The sequence below is a fragment of the Elephas maximus genome, chromosome 25 (genome assembly GCF_024166365.1).
Source record: "Elephas maximus indicus isolate mEleMax1 chromosome 25, mEleMax1 primary haplotype, whole genome shotgun sequence".
NCBI classification, from domain to species: domain Eukaryota; kingdom Metazoa; phylum Chordata; class Mammalia; order Proboscidea; family Elephantidae; genus Elephas; species Elephas maximus.
Window position 1 is genome coordinate 35,860,268 of NC_064843.1, and position 16,381 is coordinate 35,876,648.

The 16,381-nt window shown below is 53.7% G+C and overlaps 1 protein-coding gene across 1 annotated transcript; it reads left to right on the forward strand.

Annotated features, from left to right (window-relative positions):
- The first annotated feature begins 3,784 nt into the window (after positions 1 to 3,784).
- E2F1 (E2F transcription factor 1) lies at positions 3,785 to 14,795 on the forward strand. Its single transcript, XM_049869764.1, has 7 exons — positions 3,785 to 4,176; positions 10,243 to 10,333; positions 10,708 to 10,927; positions 11,777 to 11,929; positions 12,893 to 13,007; positions 13,104 to 13,326; positions 13,436 to 14,795. Exons 1-7 carry the CDS (start codon positions 3,916 to 3,918, stop codon positions 13,678 to 13,680), a joined length of 1,308 nt encoding a protein of 435 aa, XP_049725721.1. The 5' UTR covers positions 3,785 to 3,915; the 3' UTR covers positions 13,681 to 14,795.
- The last annotated feature ends 1,586 nt before the right edge of the window (positions 14,796 to 16,381 follow it).

The window sequence follows — 16,381 nt, forward strand, 5'->3', positions numbered from 1 at the left end:
CGCCTGATTTAGAAGCCCTTGCATTCACCTCCATACCATCCTGCCTCTTGTGTGTAGGAAAGAACCAAGGGAAAGTTGTCTCCAGGTGGAGAATTATGAGTCCAAAGCATCCACTCCTTTGGACTCCTCTAGATTGAAGGATTGGTAGACGCAGTGATGGGGGTAAGCATCCACTAACTAAACCACCAAACCATGTTGCCTTCAAGGCGATTCTCACTCATGGCAACCCCGTGTGTTACAGAGTAGAACTGCTCCACAGGGTCTTTATAGAAGCAGATCACCAGGCCTTTCTCCCATAGTACTACTGAGTGGGTTCGAAACACCAACTTTTAGGTTAGTAGTCGAGTGCAAACAGTTCACATCACCCAGGGACCTAACAAAGACACTGTCCACCGTAATGCCTCTTCACTGGCACACATTATAATCTTGCCAGCCCTGAGCCTGGCTCTCCAAGTATTTTCAGAGGGTAGCAGAGTATGAAGGGCAGATGTTGGGTTTTCCAGTAAAACAGGCTAGGTTCCCATCTCAGTTCTGCTGTGACTGTGAACTGTGATTGCCCCTCTCTGAGCCACCTTCCTTCTGCACAATGTGGATAAACAAGCTTCACTTATGGGATTATTGAGTTGAAAGGAGATCATAATGGAAGTGTCTTCTCAGTAATCATGGATTTCTTGGAAGGTTAGTAGCCTGAGGAGAACTGCTGACATTGGGAACAGCCTTATCGGGATCCACCAGACTCTGAGCCAAGGGGCCCCATCTGTCAGGACTTTTCTGCTTTGAAGCGGGTGTTAATAAATATAGAAAGCCTTATCTCTTTGATTTCACACTGAGAAATCTGGCCTTTGCTTGGCCTTTTGTTCCCAGCCCTGGGCTGCTGCAGCAGGACAAGAGAGACTGCAGTGGGAAGGAAGGCACCTACTTCTACCTGGGTGGTTGATGAACACCTGGACAGGGGCAGGACCTTTGGGAGGAGGGCAGGCCTTTGGGAAAAACGTGGCCTTGGCCTCACCAAGCCTGTATAAATGGCGTTTTCATCTACTAGGTAAGCCTATTCCCTCTGGACCTTGGTTTTCTCCTAGTAAAATGGGGCAAAACCAGCAATGCCTTCCCTTTCCATCAGCCAGCAAGGTGCTTGGCACTTGACAGGTGCTCAGTCAGTTTGTTTGTTGAATGAATATTGAGTATGAGAGGACTTTACAAAAGTCAGATATTATTACTGTAACCGGGATCATTTGGGAAAATGTGGGGAAAGGAAACTATGTGGAACGGGAATGTTCCTGGCTCTCTCAACTCCTGTCAGGACCTGCGATGGTTATTTAGAAGAGACCTAACCCTCAGCTTCTCTGTCCGGGGAGAAAGGGGGAACAGGCAGACCCCAGGGCTGGGACTCCAGTGTAGGCCAGATTCTATCCCTGGCTGGCTTCATGGGACCCTGCGCCTGAATAAGCCTCAGTTGTCCCACCTCTGTGGGCTCTTCCAGCTCTGACACATTCTAGGATTTTTGATAAGTAATTTCACAAATTGTTCATGAGAGAAGGGAAGACACTTCTGCTGTTTTCCCAAAGCACCTCACAATCTATAAAACACTTTCAGATCCTTTGTGCTTTTCATTCTCTTAGCAACCCCAGAAGAGCTGGGGCAAAGTCTATGTGCTCATTTTACAGACGAGGACACTGAGGCCCAGAAGATTTCTCAAAGGGGGATAATCTGAGGCCGCCTCACACATTTTAGTTATACAGTTACATCAATTTGTTCTCCAATGTCATCATGCATAAAAATTACCTGGAAAGGCATGGGAGTGGATGCTTGTTTAAAAATATAGATTCATGGGCACCTAGAGATTCTAAAATGGCTGGGTTGCAGTAGGGCCCAAAGCTAACAAGAGCCCCAGCTGGTTCTGAAGCCTAATGACCACTCTTGGAATACCAGGACCTACTTGTTGCATTCTGGCAGTCTCCAACATCAGCCTGTTTCTTTCATAACCCTCCTCAGCTCAGCAGCTGCTCTAGGCCAGGCCATTATGGGGAGGGGGCACTGTTGAAGCTCCCAGGGTGGTAGGGAAGGCAGATGGAGAAGCTGAGTGGTGTGGTCAGTGCTGGAACAGAGGCAGCCTAGGGCAATACAGGAAGTGAGTAACTTCAACTCTGGAGGGCCCCCTGGAGGAAGTGATACTTTAGACTAAGTGGAGGGATCTTGTTTGTGTCCTAAAAACAAACAAAAAGAGAACCCTGGCTGTCAAGTCAATTCCAAGTCACAGCAACCCTACAGGACAGAGTAGAACTGCCCCACAGGGTTTCCAAGGAGCTCCTGGTGGATTCGAACTGCTGACCTTTTGGTTAGCAGCCAAACTCTTAAGCACTGCACCATCAGGGCTCCTAGCTACTTTTTCTCTTGTGGGTGACCCCCATCAGACTGCAGGCAAGTTCATAGCAATTATCAAGTTTTTCACATCTCTATCCTCAGTACTGTCACAAGACCTGGCACAGAGGAGAGGGTGGTCTTGGTCAAACCTGCTGATCTGAGCAAGGAGAAACCGTTGGTGGAGATGGGTCAGGGTCTCAGGATTAAACGCAGTTTCATGTTCAGTACTCCCACTTCCATCCTTTGCTGAGGTCTAAGAAGTTGGAGTTTTGCCTTCCACATGGGATTCCCAGCCAATGCACTTTGTGTGCAGCCACCCTCCTGTCAGTGGAGGCTTGAGTATTGCTATGACACTGAACAGTTTTCAGCAGAGCTTCCAGACTAAGGCTGACTAGGAAGAAAGGCCTAGGAATCTACTTCCAAAAATCAGCCAATGAAAACCTATGGATTACAACAGTCTGATCCCCAATAGAACATGGGGCTGGCACAGGACCCTGCAGTTTCCCAATTCAATGGCAGGTAACACCGGTGGAATTACTTTAGTATTGGAAACTCCATATTGTATTGTAAACTCTTGTTATCTCTCTGTTCCCCTCCTCCCGGAGTCAAAGTCTGAACTAAAGATGGACACAGAGCAGGCTCTCAAAACATCTGTTGAATAAATGAATGTTTGAGCCTGTCGTTATGGGTCGGAATCGACCCGACGGCACTGGGTTTTTTGAGTCCAAGCAAAAGCTGTGAGTTGGCTACTGCAGGGCTGTCCAGCTAAGACGAGGCCACCGGAGAAGCCCCAGGAAAGCCCCAGACCTATATTAGGCCAGACATCCCTTCCCATTTCCTGGCAGCCCCCTTCTGCTGGGCGTCTGGCTGGGTAAGGGACAGGGGAGGGGCAGGATTTGAGAGTAAATGGCATAGGTGGGGCAAGTTGAGGAGATGTAGCTGGGGCTTAGAAGGTAGGCCTGAGGATTCAGAAAACAGAAGACAGTTTCTGGAAATCTGGGCTGAGGGTCTGGAGGTCATGTGGGGGCTGCAGGCGGACGATGTGGTTCAGCACGTGACGGCTTTAGAATGGAGACTCTGCCCTAAATGTCTTCATTATGGTGGGGTCACCAGGATGGGGTGTGTCGGGACGGGGTGGGGGCGGGGCCACCACGCCTCGACCAGGGGCTGTCTGGCCTGGGGGCGGGGAGTGTGAACAAGCCTGGCACCGCCCCGACAAAGCCTGCGCGCGCCCCGTACTGCGATTGGCTGTTCCGCACCGCACCGCCTCCTCGTCCCGCCCCCCACCGCCGGTCCGGCGCACAGCAGCCAATGGGTGCCACCGTCACCGCCTCCGTCACAGCCCAGGTAGCCAATGGTGGCGATGTTCTGCGGCTCGTGGCTCTTTCGCGGCAAAAAGGATTTGGCGCGTAAAAGTGGCCGGGACTTTGCAGGCAGCGGCGGCCGGGGGCGGAGCGGGATCCGGAGCGGGATCGAGCCCTCGCCGCGGCCCGCCGCCATGGGTCCGCGCCGCCGCCGCCGCCTGCCACCCGGGCCGCGCGGGCCGTGAACGCCATGGCCGTGGCCGGGGCCCCCGCGGGCGGCCCATGCGCGCCGGCGCTGGAGGCCCTGCTCGGGGCGGGCGCGCTGCGGCTGCTTGACTCCTCGCAGATCGTCATCATCTCCACGGCGCAGGACGCCAGCGCCCCGCCGGCCCCCGCCGGCCCCTCCGCTCCCGCCGCCGGCCCCCGCGATGCCGACCTGCTGCTCTTCGCCACGCCACAGGCGCCCCGGCCCACACCCAGCGCCCCGCGCCCCTCGCTCGGCCGCCCGCCGGTACGGACCCCAGGGACACCCGGCCAAGCGCCCTGCCTGTACCCCCCGCGCAGACCCGGGCGGGGCGCAGTGTTTGGCCAGGAGGCAGCGGGGGCCGGGGGAGGGGTGGACTGAGGCGCCCGCGCTGGGCGGTGCAGAGCCTGGGTTGGGCCTCCGGGCCCCGCCCCGGGCTGCTGGGTGACCTCGGGCCAGTCCTTGTATGCTGCTTTAGGCTCTGGGCCTCCGCTTCCTCACCATAGCCGCTCGGGTCAGCCACCGGGTCAGAATCAGTGATAATAATGGCCCACGTGGTTTCAACTAGCGCTTTGGCTGAGCCCTTGACCGACTTCAAGCCAGCCAAAACTCACAACCACGGTGTGAGCTCGGTGTTGTCACTGTGTCCATCTGACGGAGAAGGAACTGAGGCCCAGAGAGGGGAAGGGACTTGCCTCTGGTCATAGGTGGGGCTGGAGTTTGAACCGAGGCCTGCTGGCTCCAGACCAGAATCTGTGGCTATGTAGGGGTGGGGATGGAGGTGGAGGTGGTCCTTGGGGCTGGACTGTTGGGACGCCATTGAGGACACCATCCTTCCTGCCTCCATGCTCCACTGCCAGGTGCAGGCCTGGCCCTCCAGGCCCCTGGGGACAGGCCGCCTGGCTGGGAGGCCTTCTCTGCAGGGGTGGGGCAAGACGCCTAGGCCAGCTGCTGATCCCCTCCCTCTGCCTGTCCTTCCATCTGCCACCCTCCACCCTCTCAGGCCCTGGTTGCCATAGAACCTCATTAATCAGGCAGGCCCCTGTGGAAGAACTGAGTGGGCTGGGCCTCTGGGAGCTGGGGGGAGACCCCCAGTGCCAGGGGAGAGAAAACCTCTCAGGGAGATAATCTGATAAAGGCCTCTCTGAGCAACAAGAGGTGGAAGGATCAGTTCAGACTGGGGGCCCAGAGAGGGTGTCTGAATTACAGTGGGAGAAGGGAGTGGAGGCCTGGAGCTTGAACCTATGTGCTGCAGGGCAGGGCGTGTAGACCAGTTTGACTGGCGCAGCCTGTGGGTGAAGGTGGGGTGCAGGCAGACGGGGGCTGGCCAGGAAGGCTGGGGTCTGGCGAGGGGCTCAGAGCAAGCAGGAGGGGTGAGACAGGGTCTGGGACAAGGAGGTGGAAGCTGCCCAACTGCCATTAGGGGCGTGGGTGGCAGCTGGTCCCTGAGGCATCCCGGGAAAAGCCTCCCCCAGCCCCCTTGGCCCCATGCCCAGTGCTGCCTTCCTTCCGGAATCACCAAGATGCTAATAATAATAACAATAGCAGCCACCATTGTTTTGAGAATGTTTTGTGTGCAGGGCTCTGTGCCAAGCCCTTTACCCAAATTAATCCATTTAACCCTCTCAACAACCTTCCCCTTTTACAGATGGGGAAATTGAGGCACAGAGATGTGACAGCCTTCCCCAGACAGGATCAGCTAGTGAGTGGTGGGATGATGAGCCCAGCAGTTCAAGCTGGGATGCCTTGGAAATGCTAATAGAGGTTGAATGAAGCCTGGGGAAGTAATAGGGACCTATGGGCCTGTGAATGAGTGGGAGGGGTGCGTGTGGGCTGGGGTGGATCAGCCTTGCTTGCCTCCTACCCTCCAATGAAATGACGTGTCTGTCAGAGTACCAGCTTGAGGCTTGGGCAAGTGGTCTCCATTTAGCTGACTGACGAGCACTTAGCAGGTGCAGGGGTACAGAGACAGCAGAGGCTGAGGGCTCCAGGCCCAGAGGAACTGTTAGGGACTGGGAGGAGGAAAAATGACACACACATACACACATAGGCACAAGCACCCTGCCACAACCATCAGGGGCAGCCTCAGGGGCCCTGAGCATTCCATTCATTCAACAGCTGGTGAGTTAGTGAGCATCCGTGAGATGCTAGGCACAGAAGCAGGTAAAGAGTCCCTGCCCCACAGTGCTTATGGCCCAGTGGGCATTTTTGTGCTGGGGCGGGGCTGGCACCATCCCGGAGCCAAATCTGCAAACAGGCCCAGCTGTTGCCCTCCAACATCCCCAACTCTTACACCTGTGGGTAGCCCTGGGCACAGGTTCCCACCTACCCTTTGCACATTTGTTTGGGGCAGTCCCTGAATCAAGCTACAGGCTCAGCTTTTGCGCCAGTGAGCATTTATTGAGTACCAACTGCATACAAGGCTCTGCACAATTCAGCCATTCCCCCGGCCCTTCTTATCCACCCCCACCCTGTTGTGCCTTTTTTTTTTTTTTCCATTACAAATATATGCTTATTGTAGAAAACATAGGAGAATAGAAAGTTGAAGGGGGCAGGATCCCACTCCTATTCACTAAAAGTAATTTTTTTTTTTCTCCTTAAGCCTGTTCTTGCTTTTTATGTAGTTATGAGAGCTTTTGTTTCCTAAAACTTTAAAATTTCACTTTTTTCCCTTTGTTTCCTCGCTCAAGCGTCATATCATTCACACTGTACAGATAAGGCCAACATCCCTCAGTCACCCATGCAGAAGTGGCGATGCAGTGGTGTATAATAGTCGAAACTGAACCAGAGGAAAACAGTTTGGTAGTTTTTTAATTCACAAAGGATTATATAAATATATGATGCTATGACGATGTTTGTGCTTGCCCATGTCTGAGAGGATTCTGGGTCCATCTGCCTTGGTCCTTTGTGACAGCTGTGTGATATTCCAGGGGCTGGTAAACCGTGATTTTTGTGGCCCTCTCCTGTGGGTGGTTGTTTTTACGTGAATGTCTTCATCCTGCTCTCAGGGCCCCTATGCTGGGTTTCTCTAGAGAGTGGCAGTCAGAAACAGACATCTGCGTGCACTCTCATTTTTGGGTGTGGCGTTGACCTGCCTTCAGAGCGGACAGGGGCCTGGGTACCAGGCAGAAGGCAAGAGCAGTTGGCAGGAGCACGCCAACTGCTGGGAAGGGGTGGACGTTGGTTGGCTTGTAAGGGGCCCAGCATCTGGACAGGTCTCTGCGGAGGCAGGACTTAGATAAGAGCGTGGGTCCAGGTGTGGGCTCTGAGCCACCCCGTCAGGGTTAGACTCCTGCCTCCATCTCTTGCTGGCTCTGTGACCTTCCTGAGTCGCAGGCTCCACTGGAAGTGGAGGGAGGTTACCATAACCAGTTGCCATCCAGTTGATTCCAACTCATGACAACCCCGCATGTGTCGGAGTAGAGCTGTTCTCCCTGGGGTTTTCCCTCGCCGGTTTTCTGGAAGTAGGTCGCCAGGACTTTCTTCCAAGGCACCTCTGGGTGGACTTGAACTGCCATCTCTTCAGTTAGTAACCCAGTGCACTAACCATTTGCACTACCCAGAGAGTCAAGGTTGCCATAGCACCTGCCATAAGGTGGTTGGGGGCTTTGGTGAGGGAATGCGTGTAAGACAGTTACTTAGCACAGGGCTTAGTACCCAGGGGGCACTCAGCCCTCGGTATGTTCTCTGTTCCCCAGGATGCGTGAGCAAGTCGATGAATGTGTGTGCGAGGGGGAATGTCGCGGCTCGCCAGCCTGCGGAGAGGTTCATTCAGCAATCGTTTGTTGATGCCCAGGCCCCGTGCCAGACACTGGGTACAGAGATGGTTTAGACCCAGGGCCCGCCTCTGAGGAGCTCCCTGGCTTATGGGTGAGACAGACACATCTGCAGTAACTTGTAGTGAGAGAGAGAATGTGGGAAAAGGTTGGGTTTGAGGGAGAAGAGGTGACATCTCTATTACAGGATCAGAAAGACTGACGTGACCAGTAAACTTCTCTGTCCACAGAGGCGGAACAGTAAGTGTGACAGATGGGAGGGGGAGGCAGGCAAGGGCAGTTGAGGTAGAGGGACCAGCATGGGCTAAGGCAGGAAGGTAAAGATTTGTGGGGAAAAAGTGGTTGGATGTGGATGGGTGTTTGAATGGTTCAGATTTTTCACCAGCGAGTGTCTTCACCCTGCTCTCAGGGCCCCTGTGCCAGATATCTTTAGAGAGTGGCCACCAGAAACGGACATCTGCTTGCCCTCTCATTTTTGGGTATGGCATTGACCGGTCCTCAGGGTAGGCAAGGGCCTGGGTACCAGAGGGGAGCTTAGGAGGGCAGTTGACAGGAGCACACTAGAGTTCAGAGGTTCTGGAAAAGCAATGGCAGATGAGGTCACTGAGGCAGTAGGAAACCTGAGGAAGGTCTTAATCAGGGGCAATAACACGATAAGATTTGTGTTTTAGGTTGAAGGCTAGCTGCAGTGGGGGGCAGATGGAGGCAGGGGGACCACTGGGGAGACTACTAATGGTCTAGGTGGGAGCTGGTAAGGATTTCTTGGTAACTGGATGTCATGGGGGTGGTGGGCAGGACTAGACTGAGGTTCTGGCTAAGAAAACCCTATGAATGGTGGAGGAGAGGGTTAAGGCTGGTTTGGATCAGGGTGCCTTTGAGATGCCTGTGGGACTTCTAGGACAATCTTGATCGTTAAACGTCTGAACTAGGCCAGAAGACGTAGAGACTAAGAGCTTGGGCTTTTCCTCAGACAGTCCCTGGGGGGAATCCTGGCTCTGACATTTTCTGGCTGTGTGACCTTGGGCCTCCGTTGCCTTATCTATAAAATGAGGCCATTATTATACTGTCGTTCCATGTTAGGTGCCGTTGAGTTGCTTCCTACTCGTAGTGATCCTGTGTACAACAGAATGAAACACTGCCCGATGTGCTCCATCCTCACAGTCATTGCTATGTTTGAGCCCATTGTTGCAGCCAATTGACGGTCTTCCTCTTTTTTCACTGACCATCTCCTTTAGCAAACATGATGTCCTTCTCCAGGGACTGGCCCCTCCTGATAACATGTCCAAAGTATATGAGATGAAGTCTCACCATCCTTGTTTCTAAGGAGCTGTACTTCTTATGGCTGTACTTCTTCCAAGACAGATTTGTTTGTTCTTCTAACAGTCTATGGTGTATTCAGTATTCTTTGCCAACACCATAATTCAAAGGCATCAATTCTTGGTTCTTCCTTATTCATCGTCCAGTTCTGGCATGCATATGAGGTGATTGAAAATACCATGACTTGGGTCAGGTGCATCTTAGTCCTCAAGGTGACCTCTTTGCTTTTTAACACTTCAGAGAGGTCTTTTGTAGCAGATTTGCCCAGTGCAGTAAATCATTTGCTTTCTTGACTCCTGTTTCCTTGGGCGTTGATCGTGGATCCAAGTAAAATGAAATCCTTGACAACTTCGATATTTTCTCCATTTATCATGATGTTGCTTATTAGTCTGGTTGTGAAGATTTTTGTTTTCTTTATGTTGAGGAGTAACCCATATTGAAGGAAATAGCCAGTAACGTATGCAAAGCACTTGGTGAACACCAGCTGTGCCCTGTTCACCAGAGCGAAGAGGTGACTTGCCCAGGGGACCTGTGCCCTCAGTGGCTTAAACAACATTTATTATCACACAGTTTCTGTGAGTCAGGAATTCAGGAGCGACTTAGCTGGGTGGTTCTGCTTGGAGTCTCTCCTGAGGTTGTAACTGGGCTGCGTTCATTTCTGAAGGCTTGACTAAGGTTGGAAGATTGCTTCCAAGCTCACTCACGGGCTGTTGGAGGAAGCCTCAGCTCCTCACCATGTGAGCCTCTCCGAAGGGCTACTTGTGCGTCCTTACAACATGGCAGCTGTCTTCCCCTCAAGTGAGTGATCCAATACAAGCAAGAAGGAGGAATCGCCAATGCCTCTAAGGAGGAATTCACTTCATCACGTTCTGTTCATTAGAAGCTAGTCACTAAGTCTGATCCACATTTAAAGGGCGAAGAATTGGGCCCCATCTTTTGAAGGGAAGAGTATTAAAGGATTTACAGGCATATTTTAAAACCACCACAGGCCCCCAGCAAGGTAGCAGTGGAGCTGGGACTTGAACTTGGGGCTTCTGCCTTCTAGTTGAGCATTCTGTCTTATGAGGTAGGGTTGAGGCTCTCAGGCATAACCCCTAGGACCTCCCCCTCACACACTTAGGCATCCCGGTAGAGGAACTGCGGCAGGGGGCAGCCCAGGGGCACCAAGCCCTCAACCAGGTGTCTTGTGGCCTCACTGTCCTGGTTACTGGGCATCTTTCTTCCATTGTTTTTGCCACAGGTAAAGCGGAGGCTGGACCTGGAAACTGACCATCAGTACCTGGCTGAGACCAGTGGGCCAGGCCGGGGCAGGGGCCGCCACCCGGGGAAAGGTACCCACTGAGTTCGGGCTGGGGCAGGCTCCTGTGGCCAGGCCCGGGTTGGGGGCATAGACAGACAAACATGCTTGCAGACTCAGCTCTGGTCTGCCAGGCCTGGGGCTGAGCCAGGCCTCTGGGGGCCCAGAGGGGCAGCTGAAGTGGACGCCTGGCATGGCTTCCCCAGGCCCTGGGGGGTGGGGAGTGCCCAGGCCCAGAGAGGAATGCTGTGGTTGGCAGCAGCCACAGGGCCTCCCTGCTCGGCCTCGCCAAGGGGAAGGAGCCGTCTGCCCCACGTCATTCTCCTGCTCTGCATTGCCAGGGATGCAGCCTGGCTGGGGGCCGGGGTGAGTGCTGAGGGACCCTGCCTTTCCTGACCTCCCACCCAGGCGTGAAATCTCCGGGGGAGAAGTCACGCTATGAGACATCGCTGAATCTGACCACCAAACGCTTCCTGGACCTGCTGAGCCGCTCAGCCGACGGTGTTGTCGACCTGAACTGGGCAGCTGAGGAGCTGAAGGTTCAGAAACGGCGCATCTACGACATCACCAATGTCCTTGAGGGCATCCAGCTTATCGCCAAGAAGTCCAAGAACCACATCCAGTGGCTGTAGGTAGCAGCTGAACAGGAGAGTGGGCAGAGGCTTAGGGCTGGGTAGACATATGCCACCTGGTTAAGTATCTAGCTCAACGTACTTTTACATTTTTGTGTACTTTGGTAACCACTGTCTGGATCAAGATAAGGAATATTTCCAGCACCTCAGAATGTTCCCTGTGCCCTTTCTCAGTCATTGCCCACCCCCATAACACCAAGTAGCCGCTCATGGCCTCTGTTGCCATCAGTGAGTTTTGTCTGGTACACTTTTTGTTCTTGTCAATTCTTGTTTTATTCTTCTCCTCCTACCCTATCCTCAGTCACTCCTCTACTCTCTGACGTATCTGCCTTTTCACTTTTTGGGAAGTCATTCATTCTGCATCATTTTTTTCACTTGGCAACATGTCTCAGAAATGTTTCAGTGTCCGTACATCTAATGCAGCCTCGTCTTTTTTTACAGCTGTGTAGTATTCCACAGCATGTGTGTCCTCATGTATTTACTCCCCTATGGTCTGGAAACACCTACGTGTCGCCCATAAAAAAAACCTCACTGACATCAAGTCGATTCCAACTATAGGGTCTCTATGAGTCGTAATTGACTTGGCGGCAGTGAGTTTTTTTGTGGGTGACACGTATGTGTTTCCAGACATTTGGAACGGGATGTAAACTCCAGCTGATCTGATTTGGAGCTTGGGTTCGGCCCTCTGCTGCATCCCATCTGAGGAGCCAGACCCAGAGGGTGGCAAGGGTTTGCTTAGGGCTCATGGAATAGAGGCGGTGGCAGCAACAGATTCAGTCCTGAGGTCCAGAGCTCTGGGCAGAGGGCTCCAGGAGCTGCTAACCCTCCCTGTGGGCTCCCTGCAGGGGCAGTCACACAGCAGTGGGGATCAGTGGGCAACTCGAAGGACTGACCCAGGACCTCCGGCACCTGCAGGAGAGCGAGCGACAGCTGGACCACCTGATTCACGTCTGTACCACACAGCTGCGGTTGCTCTCTGAGGATGCCGACAGTCAGCGATATCCTTGGGCTGGAGGGCACAGAAGGCAGGACTGGCAGGTGGGGGCCCCACCCAAGTGGGCCTAGAGTGGCTGTCCTGGGCCTGGATTCGACAGAGGGCTCTGGCTTTGGATTCAAGTCCTGGCTCAGCCATTTAATAACTGTGTGACACTGGATGAGTTACTTTGCCTCTCTGGGCCTCAGCTTCATCTGTAAAAAGGGGTAATAGTATTCAGTTCTGAAGTGAGGAAGACTGAAACAAGATAAACTAGTGCCAGTGTTTGTTGTTGTTAGTTGCCTTCGATTGATTCCAACTCGTGGTGACCCCACGTGTAGAGTAGAACTGCTCTATAGGGTTTTTTCAAGGCTGTGACCTTCCAGAAACAGATCGCCAGGCCTGTTTTCTGAGGTGGCCCTTGGCGGGTTTGAACCACCAACTTTCGAGTTAGTAGTCCAGCGCTTAACCCTTTGTGCCACCCAGGGAGACCTATAGTACCAGCCATACTGAACATTTATTTAGTACACTCACTGAATTGCATGGTTGTAGCTTCAAGTTTAGAGACATTAGTTTTGGTCTTTTATTGACAAAAATAAAAACTATTAGAATAGGCTTTTTTGTTTTTATTTTTTAAGTTGATAACTCAAATTGTGTTTGTAAATTTTAGATACAACCACCAATTGACACTAAGATCATGGGTCAAAATAAATTGCCAACACCAGACCTGGAGATGGTTAAGTGTTTTCATGGAATTATTGCAGGCAGCCATCATCCCCACCTTGCAATTAAATGGGTAGTTTTTTTTATGGTTCCCGTTGTACAAATGTGGAAATTGAGACTCAGGGCATAAGGTAGGTTTTGAGCATCAACTATGTGCCAGGCCCTGGGGTAGGGGAGGTGAGTAGGCAGATGTGGGCTCTGCCTTGTGAGCTGTCTGGATGGGTGGCCCCCAGAGGTCAGAGGTCATATCCTTGACTCCACCAACCCTGGCTTACGTGACCTGCCAGGATCTACGTAGCATCGCAGACCCTGCAGAGCAGATGGTTGTGGTGATCAAGGCCCCTCCCGAGACTCAACTCCAAGCCGTGGACTCCTCCGAGGTAAGTTTGGCACACTCTAGGTCTGGCCAGGACAGTCTGGGCTGGGCTGGTGGTCAGCTGAGCCTCAGTTTACCCTGCCTGCTTCTTTCCACCCAGACCTTTCAGATCTACCTTAAGAGCAAACAAGGCCCCATTGATGTTTTCCTGTGCCCTGAGGAAAGCTCGGGTGGGATCAGCCCCGGAAAGACCCCAACCCAGGCAGCGGCTTCTCCTGGGGAGGAGGACAGGGTGGCTGTCCCTGCCATCACAGTACCACCACCATCACCTCCTTCATCTCCTGCCACAGATCCTGGCCAGTCCCTGCTCAGCCTGGAGCAAGGTGGGTGAAGGGCCCCTCTCTGGGGTGAGTGGGTGGGCAAGGCATGACAGCCCCTTCTCTCTTCCCTTCTGGGGTGTCCCCGGCCTGTGATGCTCCCCCATCTCCCCAGAACCGCTGCTGTCCCGGATGGGCGGCCTGCGGGCCCCTGTGGATGAGGACCGCCTGTCCCCGCTGGTGGCGGCCGACTCGCTCCTGGAACATGTGCGGGAGGACTTCTCTGGCCTCCTCCCTGAGGAGTTCATCAGCCTGTCTCCTCCCCATGAGGCCCTCGACTACCACTTTGGCCTCGAGGGTGAGGGCATCAGAGACCTCTTCGACTGTGACTTTGGGGACCTCACCCCCCTGGATTTCTGACGGGGCTTAGGAGTGCCAGGGCCTCCCAAGATGCCCACTCTGTCTCTGCAGCCCTGGAGCCCCCTGCCCCTGGCCGTCCTCCCAGCCCGGTTGGAAATGTTTAATTTATATCACCTTCCCCTGTCTCCAGAAGCTTGTAGCTCTGGAGTCTGGCTACTGCCAAGAGGCTGAGCAAGCCAAGAGGAGAAGGATCCTGTGTTTGTGGTGTGTACGTGCATGCACCCGACACCCAACACATGTGTACACGGGTGAGTGTGGTGTGCACCTCTGGCAGAAATGCCAGGTAAGCACGTTTATGTGAGTGCATGTGTGAGCGTGTGTGCATGTACCGGGGAATGAAGGTGAACACATTGGTGCATGCACTGACAACATGCCCCAGTGTGTCCACGTGTGTGTGCATGAGTTCATGTGTGCGCATGGTGGGGGCTGTAACTGCACTTTCGGTCTCCTGGCCCCAGGGCCCCACAAGGCCCAGGGTGGCTGCTTGCCCCCGGAAGCCTGCATGCTGACTGGGCCAGGCGGGGAAGCCTTGGCCAGCTTGGTTTGCAGGACAGCAAGAGCACTTCTGTCGTCTTAAAGGTTTTTCTGACTCGAAGCTTTAATGGAGCATTATTTATTTATCGAGGCCTCTTTGGCAAGCCTGGGGCACCAGCAAAGGGTAGGAGGGATGTGGGGCCAGTGCCCCAACTCCCCATGCCCCTGAGTGAGGACAGGGGTCCCTGAGCTGTTCTTTTGCCCCACCCCGAAGGAGCTGAGATCTGAGTGATTTATTTATTGGGAGAGTGAGGGAGGGAGACAGACTGACTGACAGCCATGGGTGGATGGAGGGGTGGCCCCTTCCCGGGGGGGGGGGTCACTGCAGGGCCCAGCTGCCCCCCCAAGATGGATGTGAGATGGGAGAGGTGAGTGGGGGACCTTCACTGACAGGGTGGGCAGGAGGGGTGGGTGGAGGGCCTTCCCCAGCCCGGACCGTAGGGGGCCCCTTCTGTGGTGTTTGAAGTGCCCCTTCCCCACTTCTTGCTGTGCCCCACCCCCCCAATCTGCACTTTGATTTGCCTTCTTAACAGCTCTGTTCCCTCCTGCTTTGGTTTTAATAAATATTTTGATGGTGTTTGGGTTGGATTTTGCGACTGTGTACTGGGAGCAAATCGGGGTGGGAGAGGCCAAGGCTGCTGGAAGAATGCCCCTTTTCCACTTCCCTTCTCCCTAGCCTTGCCTGATTTTATTTCATTTGTGCCTATTTCCTTCAAGGAGGGTAGACTTCATCATTTTTGTCCTAACTTAAAAATGGATCCAGCAAATATCTTTTGCTGTAGAAAGTCATGAATGCTACTGAAGTGTAGGAAGTAATTAATGACCTCCCTTCCCCCAGTCCCTGAGAGGCCAATCTGATCAACTTGCTGTGTTCTTTGCTGTGTTTCTGGGCATTTGTGAATGTGAGGCAAATATTTATAATGGGCTCATTCTGTCAGGGACTTTCAGTTCTGGGGGCACATGTGTAACCTTCCCTCATGGAGCTCTCAAGGTCTGATGGAGGAGACTCATGAGGAAATCAGGGAGGGCTCCCTGGAAGAGGTGCTGCTTAAGCCAAGAGCTATAGGATAAGTAGCAGTTAACTGGAAGAGGAGAGCATGAAGTGCACACATGGAAGAGCAGTACAAGGCTGTGGGGCAGGAGGGAGCAGGGCACTGAGGACATTAGAGAAGCCAGTGTGGCTGGAGCCCCAGGTGTGGGGGCAGGATGAGGCTGGAGAGTGGGGAGAGATTGGGTCATGGGCCTTATTATACAGGAGATAGAGTCTTGGTAAACCTGAGATGGTAATGGCGTGCCGTTTTATATGTTAAAACCTTCCCTCCAGCTGCTGTGTGGAGGATGGATTGAAGAGGGGCCAGAAAGGCAGAGGGGAGGGGAAAGAAGGGGTAGGGAAGGGGAAAGGAGAGTGACTGGGAGTCCTGTCCACACGTACCCGATTAACAAATCCTTAGGTGGGCTTTCTCTTAGCCAGTTCCTATTCTAAGTCCTTTACTCTCCAGGCAGGAGTCCCTGGGTGGCTCAAAGGTTAAACGTTCCACTAATAGCGGAAAGGTTGGCGGTTCAAATCAACCAGAAGACAGGGCTGCGACCTGCTTTCAAAAGGTCACAGCCTTGAAAACCCTTTGGAGCAGTTCTATTCTGCACACATGGGGTCGCCATGAGTCGACTGCATGGCAACTAACGACAACACACTGCGTCCCTGCAACTATCCTATGAAGTGGTTCCTTCCTCCGTTTTGCAGATGACGACCCTGAGCACTTGCAGGTTCTACCCAAAAGGTGTCACTCTGTATTGTGCTTGTTTATCCTCTAGTGGTCTGGGAACCTGCCCCTGGTGGGGACACGCAGCCCCTTCCCTTCTGCTCCTGGCTGTGCTGTACACTCAAGCTGACCCACGGGTGGCTCCTCATTCCGTGGTGGCCACCCCTCCCGGAGACTTCAGTGGCGGAAGGTTTTAAATTGTGCAGCTCTTGCTCCCACAAAGGCTGGACATCGTACCCATGTTTCAGACGGGGAAACCGAGGCCCGGGACGGGGTCTCCGAGGGCCGTGGCCTCAGGGCTGGAGATGCTGCTCCCCAGGCTCCGGCCCCGCGGGGAGTGGGCCTCCTGAGCCAGTCCCGGGAGTGGGCGGAGCCGCGGGGCGGGGGCGGGGCCCGTGGCGTCCGCG

What these genes read in the sequence shown, in the direction of transcription:
- E2F1 (XM_049869764.1), top strand. Translation starts at nt 3,916, where the DNA reads ATGGCCGTGGCCGGGGCCCCCGCGGGCGGCCCATGCGCGCCGGCGCTG. An exon ending in GAGGATGCCGACAGTCAGCG is followed by an intron (nt 11,930 to 12,892) that starts ATATCCTTGGGC and finishes GACTCCACCAAC; the next exon opens with CCTGGCTTACGTGACCTGCC. An exon ending in CCTGCTCAGCCTGGAGCAAG is followed by an intron (nt 13,327 to 13,435) that starts GTGGGTGAAGGG and finishes CCATCTCCCCAG; the next exon opens with AACCGCTGCTGTCCCGGATG.